Source organism: Pelodiscus sinensis, chromosome 21 (genome assembly GCF_052426305.1).
Source record: "Pelodiscus sinensis isolate ZL-2025 chromosome 21, ASM5242630v1, whole genome shotgun sequence".
Taxonomy (NCBI): Eukaryota; Metazoa; Chordata; order Testudines; family Trionychidae; genus Pelodiscus; species Pelodiscus sinensis.
This window is the reverse complement of record NC_143072.1, coordinates 13,036,693-13,053,316: the sequence shown is the minus strand read 5'-3', so window position 1 is coordinate 13,053,316 and position 16,624 is coordinate 13,036,693. Positions and strand designations below refer to the sequence as shown.

At 57.1% G+C, this 16,624-nt stretch overlaps 1 protein-coding gene across 1 annotated transcript in view; it reads left to right on the top strand.

Annotated features, from left to right (window-relative positions):
- The window catches only part of SRRM3 (serine/arginine repetitive matrix 3), a 95,637-nt gene that overhangs the window by 39,010 nt on the left and 40,003 nt on the right, over nt 1-16,624 (top strand). Inside the window, exons 3-6 of the mRNA XM_089772103.1 lie at nt 6,810-6,944; nt 9,896-9,976; nt 14,044-14,073; nt 15,257-15,325. Coding sequence (XP_089628229.1) covers nt 6,810-6,944; nt 9,896-9,976; nt 14,044-14,073; nt 15,257-15,325 — 315 coding nt within the window. The remainder of the gene's footprint in view (nt 1-6,809; nt 6,945-9,895; nt 9,977-14,043; nt 14,074-15,256; nt 15,326-16,624) is intronic.

The window sequence follows — 16,624 nt, the reverse complement described above, 5'->3', positions numbered from 1 at the left end:
CAGCTGCTAGCTCTCACCCCGAGAGCAGGCCCCTGAAAGGAATGGATCCCCATGTGTGATACGGAGATCGTGCCGCCCCTCCATCCCTCCGTGGTGGCAGGAAGATGCACTAACAGCTGTGAAGCACTCGGACACAATAGAAATCCCAGGCAGGGCACAGTTTTGTCTTTTGGGAGGGGGGGTGTTGAATAATGGATAGTAGCTCAGGCCTAGGGCCACACTGAGCAATGCGAAGACCAAATATTGAATGAGCACAGTCTGGTGTGTTCATTGCATGAGGCTGGGATCCTGTAGCAGAAATAGCATGTGGTCACGGGCATGTGGCTCATGCAGCATGTGCACAAGGGGGGCAAAATGAGCCCTGCCCAGACAACACTAAGGCCGGCATTTCCTGATTGCCAAGGCCTTGGCTCTGCAACCATAATCGTGTTCTTTTGATGTACGTGATTCATCACAATCGCCCAGAGCTCTTTGCAGCCATTGTGGGGATCTCAAAGGCAGAGCGAAAGCAGGTCAGCCGCATTCTCCCCATTTTACATATGGGGAAACTGAGGCATCCAGCAGTCAAAGGTTACGCAGCAGGCCAGTGCAGAGCCAGGAATAGAATCCATGCTGCCTCTGAGTTCCTGCTCCAGCAATTTTTTCTAAGGCCCTCCAGCCCAGCCAAACAGCCCCACTCTCCTGAGGGGGGCCCGCTGTCACTAAAAGGGAAAGGTTTATGTGCTCTACAGGTTTCAGGAGAAGAGGGGAAATCACTCAGGCAGCAAAGCCTGGTCCTCAATGGTTAAGCAGAGCTAATGGGAGAAACACGTGGGATGGGCTGACTTTAGTCAGAGAGTCTGTCCTGGCTTTGCCTTGCCTGGGAGCTGTCCGTAGTGCTGAGCAGTAGCACCTGCCTGACTCCAGCAAGTCACCGTGGCTGTGTCTAGACTGCATCCCTTTTCCGTAAAAGGGATGCAAATTAGACACATCACAATTGCAAATGAAGCGGGGATTTAAATCCCCCTGCTTCATTTGCATAAACATGGCTGCCGCTTTTTTCCGGCTCGGAGATTTGCCAGAAAAAAACGCCAGTCTAGACGGGGATCTTTCGGAAAATAAAGCCTTTTCCGAAAGATCCCTTATTCCTTTTAAGAAGAATGAGGGATCTTTCAGAAAAGGCTTTATTTTCCGAAAGATCTGCATCTAGACTGGTGCTTTTTTCCAGCAAAGCTCCGAGCCGGAAAAAAGCGGCAGCCATGTTTATGCAAATGAAGCGTGGGGGATTTAAATCCCCACTTCATTTGCAATTGCAATGTGTCTAATTTGCATCCCTTTTACGGAAAAGGGATGCAGTCTAGACACAGCCTGTATGTATTGCAGTTAGGGCATTTCCTGGCCTGTGAGTGCATCTCAGCAAAAGCTATCTCCAAATGTCACTGAAGCTGATCAGCGAGAAACACGCCATGGGAGAAATGAAGGCAGCCTGCCTGAGAAAAGCCGCTCTCCCTGGCTGGCCACTGGGAGGAAGGATAATTTGCAGGAGAGAGGAAAAGGGCCTGCTCCAACTTCAGGTGCATGGCACCCAGGTTTTCACTCCCTTATAGCAGGCAATGGCTCCCTCAGCTCTTAACTGGGTGACACTCCCAGGGGCCCAAGGCTCGTGTGCATGGAGAGATGTGACGCGTGGCATCCCCCTCTCGGTGGCAGCAGAGGGGCAAACTCCGGCCGCTTTAGGAGAGCCTTTAGCAGCCATAATATAAATCGCACCCTAAAAATACATTGTGGTTAAGTCCCGGGGCCCTTTCATGCTCCCCATGTGCCACCTATGGGAATAGATGAGGTTCTGTGGGCGGGCACGTGCTCCCCGTGTGCCACCTATGGGAGTAGGTGAGTTTCTGCGGTGGGCACGTGCCCCCCCATGCCACCTATGGGAGTAGGTGAGTTTCTGCGGTGGGCACGTGCCCCCCCGTGCCACCTATGGGAGTAGGTGAGGTTCTGTAGGTGTCAACATGTAGGTCAGGCTGGTTGATCACGATGGTCCCTGCTGACTGTTGTGTCTCTGAGTCTACACAGGAGTAGTGTGTAGTGGAGAGGGGAGGGGGCAGGACTTGGGGGGAGCTAACCCGGATTCTCCACCTCAGTGACTGTGTGATCAGCTGCCAGGTACCCAGACCCAAGTGTTCCCATGCAGGTGCCTGGGGCTAGGCCCCGGAATCCACATGGGCCTGATGTCCAGAGCAGCCACCGTACCCCTGGGAAAAGCAGGCCCCGTACCTAGCCGGCCCCAACGTGCTGCTCCTGGGGCTGACCATGGAGCTGTGTTGTCCCGCTGCGTTGGGCACCCTGGCACTGTGACACTGACCTGCTCTCCAGGGCTCTGTGTGTCTCTTCGTGGGCATCTGCAAGGCCCTTTGAGATGCTCAAACCCAAGGGCGCGGCCAACATACAAGTCACCAGCCCCCATCCTGTTGCCCTTCGTTGTAGTCCGTAGAATGCCTTGGTTTCCATGGGTATTAAGCAGATAAGCCCCTTGGTGGGAGGAAAGACCCCAAGGGTTTTGTTCCTCTCATTCCCCTTCTTCTCCCAGTGTCTCTGCAACAGGCAAGCTGGGCCCTGCCCCATTGCAGCTGGTGCCAGCCAGCTGCTTGCCTGGTACCCCCCAGACTAGCCTCAGGCAGCACCAAAACCATCCTGCCTTCAAGAGGCCACGTGCGACCTTCAGGTAACTTTGTCCTACTGCCCCTGACGGCCTTACTGCTGCTGGGTAACCGCCACAGCCGTCGTGAATCCCCTGCACTCACCAGCAGAGAGCCTCCACGTGGCCTCCGACCCCACGTGGACGGAAGGTGACCCCCAAATGTCCCTGCCTGCCCCACGGTGAGCCTGGTGAGCAGCTCAAAAACTTCAAGGTCCCCCAAGGCAGTTCCTGTGATGACCAGATAATCCCGCTGAATCCCCGGATTGCTGTTCATCCCCCTCTCCGCTCGGATAATCCACGGAACACCGGCTAAGCCCCACCAGCGATAACCTGGCAGCGCCCTCTCCCAGCGATCTTCAGTGACTTCTTCACCCCCTGCTAATCCCAGATAACCCTCCTCAGACCTACCGGGGATGAACAACAAACATCCAGGCTCCCATCGTCAGCTGGCTCCTGGGCCCCGCGCAACCTTGGCTCAATCTCATTCACGCCAGCCAATGAGGGCTGATCCCTATGGAACTTTGACGTTGATGTCATTTGGCAACTGCTGTCATGATCTCAAACAGGGCAGTCGATGTCTCGGGCTACCTGCATGGGCTGGTTGCTGGGATGGCATCCCTGACCACCTTGGTTGATAGGCACTGATGGGCTCATCCTCCATTTTATTCTTCTTTGTACCCAGTAATACTTTTGGCCTTCACAGCTTCCTATGGCAGTGAGTTCCGCAGGTTGACTGTGTTGTGTGAAGTACTTCCTTGTGTTTCTTTTAAAAGTACTGCCTATTGATTTCATCATGTGATCCCCAGTTCTTGTGTCATGGGAAGGGGTAAGTAACATTTCTCTATTCACTTGTTCCACACCAGTCATGGTTTTATAGACCTCTGTCATATCCCCTCTTAGTTGTCTTTTTTTCTAGACTGAGCTGTCCCGGTCTTTTTAATTTCTCCTTATAAGGAAACGGTTTCATGCCCTTAATCATTTTTGTTGACCAGTTCTATATTATTTCCCATTCTTATATATCTTTGTTCAGATCAGGCAACCAGACCTACCCAAAGGAAACAAGGGGTGGTTGCACCGTGGATTTACATCATGGCATTATGATGTTTTCTGTCTTCTTATCTACCCTTTGCCCTGGGGTGTCTAACATTCTGTCAGATTTTTTTACTACCACTGCACATTGAACGAATGTTTTCAAAGAGCTATCCTCAATGACTCCAAGCTGTCTTTCCTGAGCGGTTACCGCTAATTTAGACCTTGTCATTTTGCAGGCACACTTGGAATTCTGTTTTCCAATATGCATTCCTTTGCATTGATCAGCACTGGATTCCATCTGCCACTCCGCCACCCCGTTCTGTGAGATCCCTTTGTGGCTTTTCACACTCAGCTTTGAACTTGAGTCGTTTTGTGTCGTTTGCCATTTTTGTCACCTTGCTCTTCATTTCCTTTTTCCAGACCATTTATGAATGTGTTGAACGGCACCGGTCCCAGAACGGGTCCCTGGGGGACCCCACTAGTTACCTCTCTCCACTGGGAAAAACAACCACTTATTCCAACCCTTTGTCTCTTACCTTTCAATACGAGGACCTGCCCTCTTACCACCTGCCTGTTGTTTCTTGGAAGCCCCAAGTGAGACTGAAGCCTCATTGTGCAAGGTGCTGTGTATGCATAATTGGAGAGAGAGATCCAGCCCCAGAAAGGCTGCCATCTACATAGATTAGACCATACTATGGGAAACTGAGGCACTGAACAATTAAGTGACTCACAGAAAGTCATACAGGGAATCTGTGGTAGAGCCAAGTATTGGTCCTCCATTCTTCTGACTCCCAAACCAGACGACCAGCTTTCCTCCAGCTCACGCGTGTGGACACACCCAGGCACTGGCAGGCAGGAGAGAGAACCATGCAGCAGTAATGTCCCTGTGCTGAGTTCAGACTGGGAGGGATTTTAAGGGGACAATAACATGTGTCTATCGAGCGCTGTTCCTCCTGAAGGATCCTGGCGCACTTACAAACCGTGCACTGGTGCACAGGCCCAGCGCTGAAATGCAGCCAGGCAGAGCGTGCTGCAAAATAGCAAGCAGGGGCGCTTTGTGGCCAGACAAATCCGCACAAAGGGGCAGAGATTGGCCTCCTTATCTCTGCCCAAGGGCTTTTCCGCTTCCCAGCCCAGAACAGCTCAGCACCAGCCCTCCGCCGTGTCAGCCGGGGAAGAAGATTAGTCTGTTCTCTGGCACCTTCTGTGGGCATTGGAGCCAATCGCAAGGGCATGTGGTGTGAGTGGAGCAGGGCTGCCTGCTCTGTGCGTTACCAGCTGTACCAAGCACATGGGCCTGAAGCACCCAGGAACAGAGCAGAGATGGGAGGTGGGCTGGGCCCAGCCAGCCATTCCTTGGGTCTCCAGCTGCCAAGCCTCAGGGGCCGTGGCCTGAAATCCCCAGCCTGGCTCGGTATCTGCAGGGCAAAGACAGGAAGCCCATTTCCTAGCATGTGCATGTCCACCCCGGAGACTGCCGCGTGGCTTCGAAGCATGGCTTGCCCCGGGGTTTGCCTGGGGCTCCCCCTTCGCTCGTCCCCGCCACTCTCTGAGTGGCAGTTTCATTCCCTCCCGGTCAGCCAACAAGGAAGCAGCGTGATTGGACAGGCCGCTCATTGGCCCGCGCGTGACTCTGGAGGAGTTGCCCCCCTTAACCTGTCCATGTGCAAGGAAAACTGAACTAAACAAAGGGGATGCAGCGAGGGACACCATGGGGGAGGGGGAAGAGCCAAGGTCCTGCCCAAGAGGGGGCTCACGGTGAGAAGCAACCGGATAGTACCTCCATGAGTGCAGAGCGTCAGGATTCCATTGTGCTGGGCACTGCGTGTTAGCTATTAGGTGTATTACGGTAGTGCCTTGCAGCCCCAGTCACAGCTAGGACCCCATTGTGTTTGGTGCTGTATGTAGTTATTAGGTGTATTACGGTAGCGCCTAGCAGCTCCAGTCACAGATCAGGCCCCGTTGTGCTCGGTGCTGCATGTTAGCTATTAGGTGTATTACGGTAGTGCCTTGCAGCCCCAGTCACAGCTAGGACCCCATTGTGTTTGGTGCTGTATGTAGTTATTAGGTGTATTACGGTAGCGCCTAGCAGCTCCAGTCACAGACCAGGCCCCATCGTGCTGGGTGCTGCATGTTAGTTATTAGGTGTATTACGGTAGCGCCTAGCAGCTCCAGTCACAGATCAAGCCCTGTTGTGCTCGGTGCTGCATGTTAGCTATTAGGTGTATTGCGGTAGGGCCTTGCAGCCCCAGTCACAGCTAGGACCCCATCGTGCTGGGTGCTGCATGTTAGTTATTAGGTATATTACGGTAGCACCTAGCAGCCCGTTACAGATCAGGACAACACTGTGCTGGGAGCTGCATATTAGTTATTAGATGTATTACGGTAGCGCCCAGAGCCCCCATCATGGCCAGCACCCTCTTGTGCTGGCTGATGCCTTGCCCGATCAGACAGAGCGGATGCCCCTGTAATAGGAAGGGAGGCCTCTGCTCTTCCTTGGGGCAGGGCGGGCTCCGATCCCATCTCAGGCTGAGAATGAGCAGTCACGGGAACTGCTTCCAGTTCCCTGCCAGCAGGGTGGCTCCCCTGCCTGCATGGCCTGGGGCTGCTGCCCACACAGCTCTGTGGCTCCCGAAGGGTTATCGTCCCTCTCGCACGCTCTGCTGCTCTCCAGAAAACTTGTCGCCTTTGGGGCTTGGCGGGCTGCTGCTGCTGCTGCCAGAGGAACACACAGGCCATGAAATAATTCCACCGGGGGAGAGGGGGGCATAATTAGCAGTCACACCTTAATGACACGGAGCCTGCGCCCGGGCTCCAGGAAGCAGCAGGCTGGGTGCATGGAGCTACCCTCGGGGCATTTGTAAGACTGCAGCATTGCTCGGGTGGCCGCGTTGCAAGTGATCTGCCTTTGGCAAAGCCCCACGGGGCCAGAGGAAAGACAGCCCAGTGGTTAGGGCCTAGTATGGTTGATGGGGAAGGTGTCTCGAATCAGGCCCCCTCCCCAAGCTCCGGCTAGGCCCAGGACCAGGCGTGATCTATAGTCAGTGACAAGCAAATAGCCCCACACTGATCAACCTGCGTCTTCTCCCTTGAGCAGAGTGATAGAAAACCAGCACATGGTGGATGGGGAGGAGTACGCCCTGGAGTACCCAGTGTATGGAGAGGGCTGCCTACTGCTGTGTGACTGCCCAGCCGACTGCTACCGAGACCACTGCAGCCACAGAGAGTACAGGTGAGGGCAGGGGGCTGGCAGGGGTGAGATACACGCCTGGGTGCCCCAGAAAACACACGTACATTACAGCACACGCACAGAGTCCAGGGAAGTCACGGGGGATGCTGCCAAGCGGCCACAGGGCTGTGCTGGAGGCACTGGCACCAGCTCCGCTCCAGGGCTCTTTGGAGAAGAGCACATGTAGCCTGAGGGTGCTTGCAGGTGGCCCAGAACCAAGCACTCCTCGCGGCTCTGCCTGACCGGGATCGGGGCCCGCGCGGGCTGCTCTCAGACATGGAGGCCACAGAGGTTCCACGTGGGAAACGCACAAGTGACCCGGCTTGGAAAAAGTGTCAGTCTGGGACGGTCTGACCCCCTGTGCGGCAAATGGGTGCCTGAGAAATGTGACCATGCCAGCAGACAGCTGAGCGTGGTGCCCGGCCTGGGCCACGCAGCCTGGGAACAGCACGTGCCAATTGCACAGAGAAATGACCTACGCCTGCTGATGGGGGGAGGGAGGAGTGAGGGCAGCCAGCTTCCACAGTTACTGAGCATGCTCAGTCAGTGTGAGCATGCTCAGTACAAGCCAAGCAGCAAATCTGGGGGGCATGTGACCAATGTTCCCTCTAGTTTTTTTTCCCACTCATGTGCGGAATAAATTTTGTTCTCTGCACTGAGGCATGTGCCGATGTGCACCACCAGCAGCAACACATGCTGCCAGCTACGGGCGCTCTGCTAAGCAACATTTGAATCCCTCCTGGTGGCCCAAGTGATCTGCTTATAGGGAACACTGCACCTGACCCCACAGGCCCTGCCCCCACATCACCTGCATTCAGTGCATGTGCAGCAACAGCTTTCCTATGGAGGCACATGGGCTCACATAACCCTCCCCCCAGGACCATCTAGTTTCCTGTGGCCAAGCAATGGAGTTCCCACGCCTCTCCTGGGGATGCTTTCTCTAAAGCCTACATCTTCCTGTGAGCCCGTCGCGTCTGCATTGCGCATGCCCCCTGCACTCCCCCGAGCAAATGTCTCTCCCGCCTCGCTCTTTCCAGCCTGTTTGCAGCTGGCCGTGCGCTCACTCAGCCATTGCCGAGCCAAGCCGTGCTGCATCAGCTCTTTCCAGCTTCCCTCGGCAGTTGCTCCTGCCAGCCCTTTGCTCACTTCTGTCCATTGTTGCTGCTCTCAGGGGTCTCCCTCCTTCTGGGGGCGCAGTGTGAGGGGGGGTGCGAGCTTTGAGAGGCAGAAGAAATGCTAATTGCAGTGCTGCTGGCCCAGTGCCAAAGCCATCTCTCTCGCGCCCTGCCCACGCTTTCTGCCAAGGAAGGCTGGGCCATGCCATCGCACACAGCCACCCCCAGGAGTCACCGCACAGCCCCTTGTAAGGACGTCCAGAGATGGCAGCCTTGCCAATGGGCATAGGAACCTGGGCCCAAAGGAACAAACTGCCGGTACCCGCGGAACCTGGCTAGCTCCCTTCTGCAGCAAAAGCACCGGCCCTGAGCTAAAGGCACAAGCGGCAGGGCTGGGGCCTGATCTGGGCTGCTAGGACTGGATCCAAAGCCCCTCTCCAGCTACGTCTGCCACTGGGAACACCTGTCAGCTGCCAGGGAGAAGCATGGCCGGTGTCCATGGTGCTGTGTATTGTGCGCACAACAGATACTCCTCACCTAAGCAGTGCTAACCTGGAAACTCGCTGCTGAGACTCTGCCATGACCTCCCTCTGCCACGTAGGCTTGAACCCTGGCCCTTCAGCATCACAGCACTCACCTCCAAGGTGCAGGGACTACTCAGCTAGCAGTAGTAGGTTGTTATCCTAGCAGGTAGCATCATAGGTTATCTTTCTAGAAGGTAGCAGAAGTAGTTGGTTATCCTAATGAGTTGCAGTGTAAGTTGTTATCCTAGCAGGTAGCAGCAGTCAGTTGTTATCCTAGTGGGTAGCAGCAGTAAATTGTTATCCTAGCAGGTGGCAGCAGTGGGTTGTTACCCTTGTGGGAAGCAGCAGTAGTCTGTCTTTTTAACAGGTGTTAGTGGGTTACAACAACCTCTAGGCTGCCCCTTTGGGCTGACATACTCCCACACACATGCTGAGATACACACTAGGGGCTCGTCTACACTGGCCCCTTTTCCGGAAGGGGCATGTTAATTTCAGCTATCGTAGTAGGGAAATCCGCGGGGGATTTAAATATCCCCCGCGGCATTTAAATAAAAATGTCCGCCGCTTTTTTCCGGCTTTTAGAAAAGCCGGAAAAGAGCATCTACACTGGCCCCGATCCTCCGGAAAAAGCGCCCTTTTCCGGAGGCTCTTATTCCTACTTTGAAGTACTTCAAAGAGCGTCTACACTGGCCCCGATCCTCCGGAAAAAGCGCCCTTTTCCGGAGGCTCTTATTCCTACTTTGAAGTACTTCAAAGTAGGAATAAGAGCCTCCGGAAAAGGGCGCTTTTTCCGGAGGATCGGGGCCAGTGTAGACGCTCTTTTCCGGCTTTTCTAAAAGCCGGAAAAAAGCGGCGGACATTTTTATTTAAATGCCGCGGGGGATATTTAAATCCCCCGCGGATTTCCCTGCTACGATAGCTGAAATTAACATGCCCCTTCCGGAAAAGGGGCCAGTGTAGATGTAGCCTAGGAGTTTAATCTGTGTTAGTTAATATGTCACCTACAACAGATTTAAAAACACCTTTATTCCAAAGATGTGGCCAGAGATATCCACAACCCCCCCCCCCACACACACACAGAGCTCTGTGTATGCATCCACTCACCCCCAGAGATACAGCAACATGCACACACAGCACCCCCCACCCCCTGCCCCCGTGCTCAATGCACACCCCTCACATGGACTCACTGCCCAAAACACTCGCACTCTGTGGAGGGACACACCCAGGCTCTGGGCAGGGCTGCGTCATGGGGCACAGGAGGGGAAGGGGGTGAGCGGTTACCACTCCCCACCCTGAGCTCTCCCCTGCCCCGCAGGCTGAAGAGGAGGTGTAGCAGCTCCGCCTCGCCGCCGCCCAAGAAGAAAAAGAAAAAGAAATCGAGTCATCGCCGGAGCCGGTGAGTTCTCCCCCCCGGGCCCAGTCCACTGTGTTTCGGGAGGGCAGTAGAAGAGGTTCAGTCCAAGCACCCTGCCATTGGGAGGAGGATACGCACCTGCCCCAAACCAAGCTGAGCACACAGCCCCTTGCCAGCTTCCCTGGGGACCCCTCGCTTCCCTTCCCCAGCCACCCTCTCCACCCTTCCCACCATGGGCGGCGGGTAACGCAGGCAAGGGAACGCATTGCCTTCCCAAACCTGCCTTCACTGCCCAGCTGCCTGGGAGGGGCTGGGGCCATGCCACATGGCAGCCCTGACCTGCAGCTGGGGTTGGGCGGGACTTGGCTGGGGCGGGAGGTTGTTGAAGGGGTGTGGTCTGGGGAAAGGGTGGGGCTTCGGGCAGAAGGGGCGGAGCTTCAGCTTGCCTTCCCCAGATGGGCCTTCACCCACCACCCATGCTTCCCACTCCCTCCCCTTACCCCGCTGGGGTGGGGCAGCCAGCAGTGTGGGGCTGGGCTAAGGGCCACGGGGCTCTCCCAGTAGCACTGCAGCACCTGCCACAGTGTCCCCTCATGCCTGACTGGGGTCCCCATTCTTTGTTCTCACCTCCCGTGCCCAAGGCTGGCTCCCGGAGGTTCCCTGGGCAGAGGCAGGGCGGGAGAGGAGGGGAGGTACTGGCAGCAGCAGCCTGTCCGGCTTCCTGCCCTTGCCCCAGCTCCCCGCCCTCGCTCTTCCCCCATGTTGTGCCCAAGCAGCAGGCTCTGGCCCGTCCCGCCGCAGGCCCGCGATGACCTGCCGTGGTTCCGCGCTGGCCACTCACGGAGCAGGGATTTGGAGCAAAATCTGTCAGGGATGGTGCTCGCTCCTGTGGTGAGGATGGGGGAGTGGACTTGGTGACCTCTATGAGATCTTGCCTAGGGAGGGGCCATTTTGTAGCCCCCTGTGCTGGGGGTGTGGGGAAGAACTTGACCCCTCTGCCAAACACAAGGTGGGGAAAGAACACCCCTAGCACTAATCCAGCACTTTGAATCCCTCTCTCTTGGCGCGCTACGCAGAGAGGTGTAAAGTGGCCCTGGCCTATCTCCCAAAGCCAGTGAGTCGCTCCCAGGCCCCTTAACCCTGCTTACATTTGGGGAAACTGAGGCACAAAGCCACAAAATGCCTTGTCTAAGGACACGTAGGGCATGTCTACTCCAAAGTGCCCCTGCTACATCTAGGGACCTGCCCCGGCTCACGTTGATCCAGCGAGTTCCCCTACCGGTAGTAGCAAAGCTGCGGCGGTACAGGCCAGCCACTCACATACGTACCCAGGGATCCTGCCAACTCTGCCGTGGCTTGGCTGCTGGCTCTAGCTAGAGCAAAGTGAGCTCAGGGAAGCCCAGAGAGGAAGCTGCTGGTGCAAAGTGCTCGCACGCTGCGTGCCCCAAGCTGGCAGGCTCACCCCACAACTCGTATGAATTGTGGAGACCCCACTGTCTGGCCCGTCCCAGCTCCTCCCAGAAATCCTGGCACACGTTCCCAGGGCGAATGGCAGCAATATTCTCAGTCCCCCTAGAGCCTCACCTCACCACTGATCCCAGGGCCAAATCCACACCTCATGGACAGCAAAAGGACCACCGGGCTGCTCTCGCTTATGCTGAATTGGTCGGTGAGGGCCCTGCCGCCTTCTGGACACTAGGTCACGCCCTGGAGCTGCCCTGGTCTGAGGCACTGAGGGGTGGGGGGTGGCATAAGGCAGGTTGGGGGACTCCTCAGCTGCAGCAGGTCCCCTTTTACACTCCATAGCCAAGGAGGCCGGGCATGCCCCTTGCCCCATTCCCTGGGGATTCCCCAGCAGGGCGGGTGGGGTCTCTGAGCTGGTGAGGTGCCGCCTCATGTCATGTCCCATCCCTGCAGTTCCTCACACTCATCTCCAGCACAGCCCCCCTTCCCCCCTCGCTACTGCTAATGACTCTGTCTACAGAGCTGAGCTGGCAGCTTTAATGAGCCCGTCTGGCTGGTGATTAATCAGGGGCTGCCTGCCTTCCTGGCAGCCTGGAAAGACACCTGCTTAACGAGGCAGAGGAGTCAGACAAGGACTACTCCAGCCTGCCCCAGGAGTGTGTGCCCTGTCTTACCCCGCCCCCCGTGCTTCTGGCCCAGCACTCCCCTGCCAAGCCCAGCTCCTCTCCATCCACCTGCAGCCCCCCTCTTTTCAGCTCTGCCCTCCCATTCCCCGGGACTCCCTTCAGCACAACACCACCCCCTGGGTCTGGCCTCCCCTGTCAGTTGGTTGCAGTGGGAGGGTGGCAAGTTAATTGTCACCATTTGGCAAGCTGAGAAGGAAAGGGCTCCTGTCATGGGCGCGGCGTCTCGTCACTGCTTTTGGAGGCAAAGCAATTCCCTGAATATGCCGAATGAGGGAACCAGTCACCCAGCTCCTCGGCACGGTAGCAGGACCCCGCGGCCAGCGAGTCTGGAATCCTACCCAGCAGCCCGCCCTCTTAGGTGCGAGCCCGGTTCGACTCCAGCGTGTGCTGCGGGGAGCAGAGTGTTCCCGAGTCAGGCTGACCGCAGCCTGGTGTGGAATTGCTGGGGTCAGCTGGGGAGAGGGGAGGCTGAGCTGCTGTGGATAAGGAGAGGCGGAGAGAGATGCAGGGTTGTTGCAGATAGCTGTGAGAGAGACAGGAACACACACACACACACATACCCTTCACTGAGAGCCAAGCAGATACCATCACACCCCATTCACAGAGACCCAAACAGATACACACATGCACAGAGTCAGAGAGCCGGAAACACAAAACACTCACAGAGCTAGAGACACAAAGCTAAGGATAGTCCGTTACTGAGCCTGTGCAGAAACACAGAGATACAGACAGAGAGAGCATGCCCAGTGGGGGGATACAACACAGAGACACCCCCAGAGAGCCAGACCCATGCAGAGATGGAGAGACGCTATCACGCAGACTAGCATAGACCCCCCGTCCCTGCCAGACACAAGCCAGGGAGACACATAGAGATACCCAGAGAGAGGGAGGAAGATAACAGAGCTAGAACCATGCACACACCCAGAGATGCACACCAGGAACGCACAGGGACACACACAAAGAGATGCAGACAACAGAGAGCGAGAGACACGCATCGCCCCGGGCACACAACCGTCGAAGGGAAGGACACACGCGCACAGACTTGCGCACACACATTTCTTATGGGAAGGCTCCAATTAGGATGCTCACGTGTCCCATTCTGGCCGGGACAGTCCCTTTTCTAAGCCCTGTCCTGGAGATCCTGACTGGGTGTTAGTCCCGGTTGCCCTGCTCAGTTGACAAACAGCAAACACCCAGCGTTGCCAGCACGGGGGGTGCAGAGGAGCATCCGGGGAGGCCAGCGGCGACAGAAAGCGCTAGGTGCTGGGGCTCAGGCGCTCAGCGTGGCGCGTGGGAGAGCAGCCATTCCTGGTGGGCTCCGGACAGCCCCACGTTGGGGGCTGTGTCTCCCTGGGCCCACGGAGCCGTCAGGCCAGCCCCATGGGGTGCCCTGGTTGCACTTGGGGTAACTAGGGGTCCTCCCAGCTGAAATGCAAGCCGAGGACAGGAGAGAACAGTGGAGGGGCTGACGACCAAACACGATCTAGCACGTGAAAGGTCCCTCTGTGGCTGTGCCCGCCTCTGTGGCTGTGCCCCCCTCTGTGGCTGTGCCCGCCTCTGTGGCTGTGCCTGCCTGGCCCTCTGCGGCTGGGGCTCTGATGGGAGTTTGGGGGTTTGCAAATGGCTGCTCGGGATGCACCTAGTGCCGCACGGGTTCCCCTCTCTGCCAGGGCGCGGCCCCACGAGGCAGTCCCTGCCAGTGCATGCGGTAAGTGTGGCATGTAATTATGCCATCGCCCAGCCGAGCGCATACCAGGGCACATGCAGTGAGCACCCATGGCTGGGGGAGGGGGGAGAAGATTCTCAGCATGAGGGAGGTGGTAAGTGAGCTGGATTTGGGCCCCTGACGAAGGGCTAAGTGGGGCAGCTTGGGCCCCAGCCCAGCTGGGTCCTGGGCTCTGCCCACCAGAAAGACGCTGCCACTAACACGTGGTTTATCTGTTTCATCCCCCCCACCAGCAAAAAAAGGAAGCCAGGATCGGAGCGCAGGTGAGTGACGTGGGAGCCGCCTCCTCCTTGTCCGCGCCTGCCCCCCGCTGCAGGCTCGCGGGGGAGCAGCCGCGAAGCTGTGCCAAGCCAACACCCCGTTTGCTGCAGCCTGCCCGACCCAGCATCGGCAGGTGTGCGCAGCACAGGCGGGGTGTGACTGCGGAGACACGCCTGAGCTGGCCGTGCGAGGCACAATAGCCGTGGCTCTGCAGCGAGCCCGGCCCGCCCAGGGCCCCTAGCAGAGTCAGCTGCACAGCCACATGCAGATAAAGCAGCGAGGGAGGGAACGGCTGCTTGTGTTACTGTCCCAGCCTGGCCTGCAGGGCAGAGACGCCCTGCGGGGCCAGGGAAATGCTTTCCCTTAATCCTCCGGGTTCAGGATCAGACCCTCAGTGCCCCGGAAGCTGCAGGCTGGCTCGGATGGGCCCCAGTGGGCCCCTGCAGGCCCAGTGGTCGAAGAGCCCCAAGCTGCAGTGGGCGATTTCCCAGTGACTTCAGTGGAAGGGGAATGAGGCCGGCACTGGGGGCTTTGGGGAAGCCGAGTCCAGCTGGCGTCTGGAAGCACTTTGGGGCAGGGGCTCATTCTGGTCTGGGTTTGCACCGCGCCAACGATTAGCATAAATCAGAACGCGAGTGAGGAGACTTTGGCCCAAGCTCTTGGCAGCCGGTTCCCTGTTAGAGCCTGCAGCGGCCACAGGGGGGTGCCGAGATTCAAGAGGAAAAGCCGTTTTTAGAGCTGTCCACAAGGCTTCAAAACCAACCTTTTAATCAGAATTGGAAACCAAATTTCCGCCAAAGGACCCCCCGGAAAACCCTCTGCCCTGTTTTGCAGAACATCTTCAATGCTCTTGACTGTGTTTGCTAAACACCTTGGCTGAGACTTTCCAAGCCATCTGGCTGATTTGAACACTATGCTCCCGTGATAATTCGGTGTTCAAATCCCTTTGGCCACTGGGAGGGATCTCTGGCTTTCTCTCTGAAGCCTCCCCAGTTTGGGCTGGGTGTGCGTTGGCTCAAGATGCCGGCTGCTGGGGCTTATGCTGGGTATCCGGCGCAGAGGGGTCAGCAGGAGGGAGTTGTGTTCTCAGACACTGGTCCCAGAAACTCTCAGCCCTCGGGAGGCCCCAGCCAGGGATAGAAAGGTCCCACCTGCCACTCAAAGGCATCCCTGTTTGCTTTCCAGCTGCGACAGCTCCTCACCCCTCCGGAAGGAGAAGAAGAAGAAGAATGGGAAGAAACACAGACGAGACAGGTAGTGGGACGGGGCAGGCGGTGACTCTTCCCTTGCTGCTCCATCCTTCCTCCACCCTTCTCCCCCAGCTCTCCCATCCCCTTTCCCAGCTCTCCCCTTCCTTGGCCGGGCGTGGGCCCTCTGCCCTATAGCAGTGGCTGTCACAGGCTCCTCAACCCAGCCACCCTGCCACGTCTCCCTGGCCCTCCGCTTGCGCTGCCCGGTGTTACCCCCCAGGGGCTAAGGCCCAGCACCGGGGACACTGAGTCTGTCCGAATCGCTGGTGCGATCCCTCCGTGCAGACCCCTTGTCTCACCTGGAGCTTGGGCGTCAGACTGAATCGAGGCTCAGCGCGTGGTGGTCCTAGCAGACAGAGCAGCAGGTGCTGGTCAGTGGCGTTGCCCAAGGACCAATGCAGAGCAACATGGGAAGGATCCAGATGGAGACTCTCCCTGCCCCCGAAGGCAGAGCGGGGTGGGCCAATGCAGGGAGAAGGGTGAGGCCCCCAAGAACACATAGGGCAGGGTCCTTTTCCTCCAGATTACACACCCACCCCTCTGCTTCCTGGGTGCATCCAGCAGTGACTAGCATCCCGGGGGGACAAGTACAGCTTCTCATGGCTGGCTAGCATCCGAGGTGGCTCAACCAATCCTTCCACAGCCTGCCAGGCAGCTGACTGGGTCATTTGCATGCTGCCATCCTATTGGGTTAAATGATTCCAAAGGTTGAATAAATGATCATTCATAAATCTTTCATTCCCCCTCTTTTGGGGGGAGGGTAACAAGCCCCCGGGAGGTGTGATCCCAACAACACCTCACTCATCCCAGCTGGACCAGAAGCAGAGGGTGGAGACTGTTAGCGGCACTGGCTGAGGTCCTCTGCAGAATGCAGCTGGACTTGGGTCTTAGGACATAATACATTTTGTTACATGCACCAAGCATGCACAGATGTGCACCACCAGGAGAAACACATCTGTGGGCGCTCTGCAGTGTTTGATTCTCTCCTGGGTGGCCGCCCAAGCCCACAGTTTACAGGGAACACGGGTAAAGGTGGCTTCTTGGGGACCAGATGTAACATCGAGGTCCTGGCGGGGGAGATCCCGTGGCATGTATGTTTTGCAGGAGTCAGAGCGTTAGCCCCAGAGTCCTGCCTCAGTCCTGGGTCAGGTCATTCTGTTCTGAGCGAAATCTCCACGCACCCCCCACCCCCATTTCAAAGGGACAGAGGATTCTCCTGCACCTGTGCCAAGCTGCTGGGCCATGGCACGAGGGGCTGTTTGAACCGCTGCTGCCTCCTACCCAGATTCAGCTGCAGGTCGTT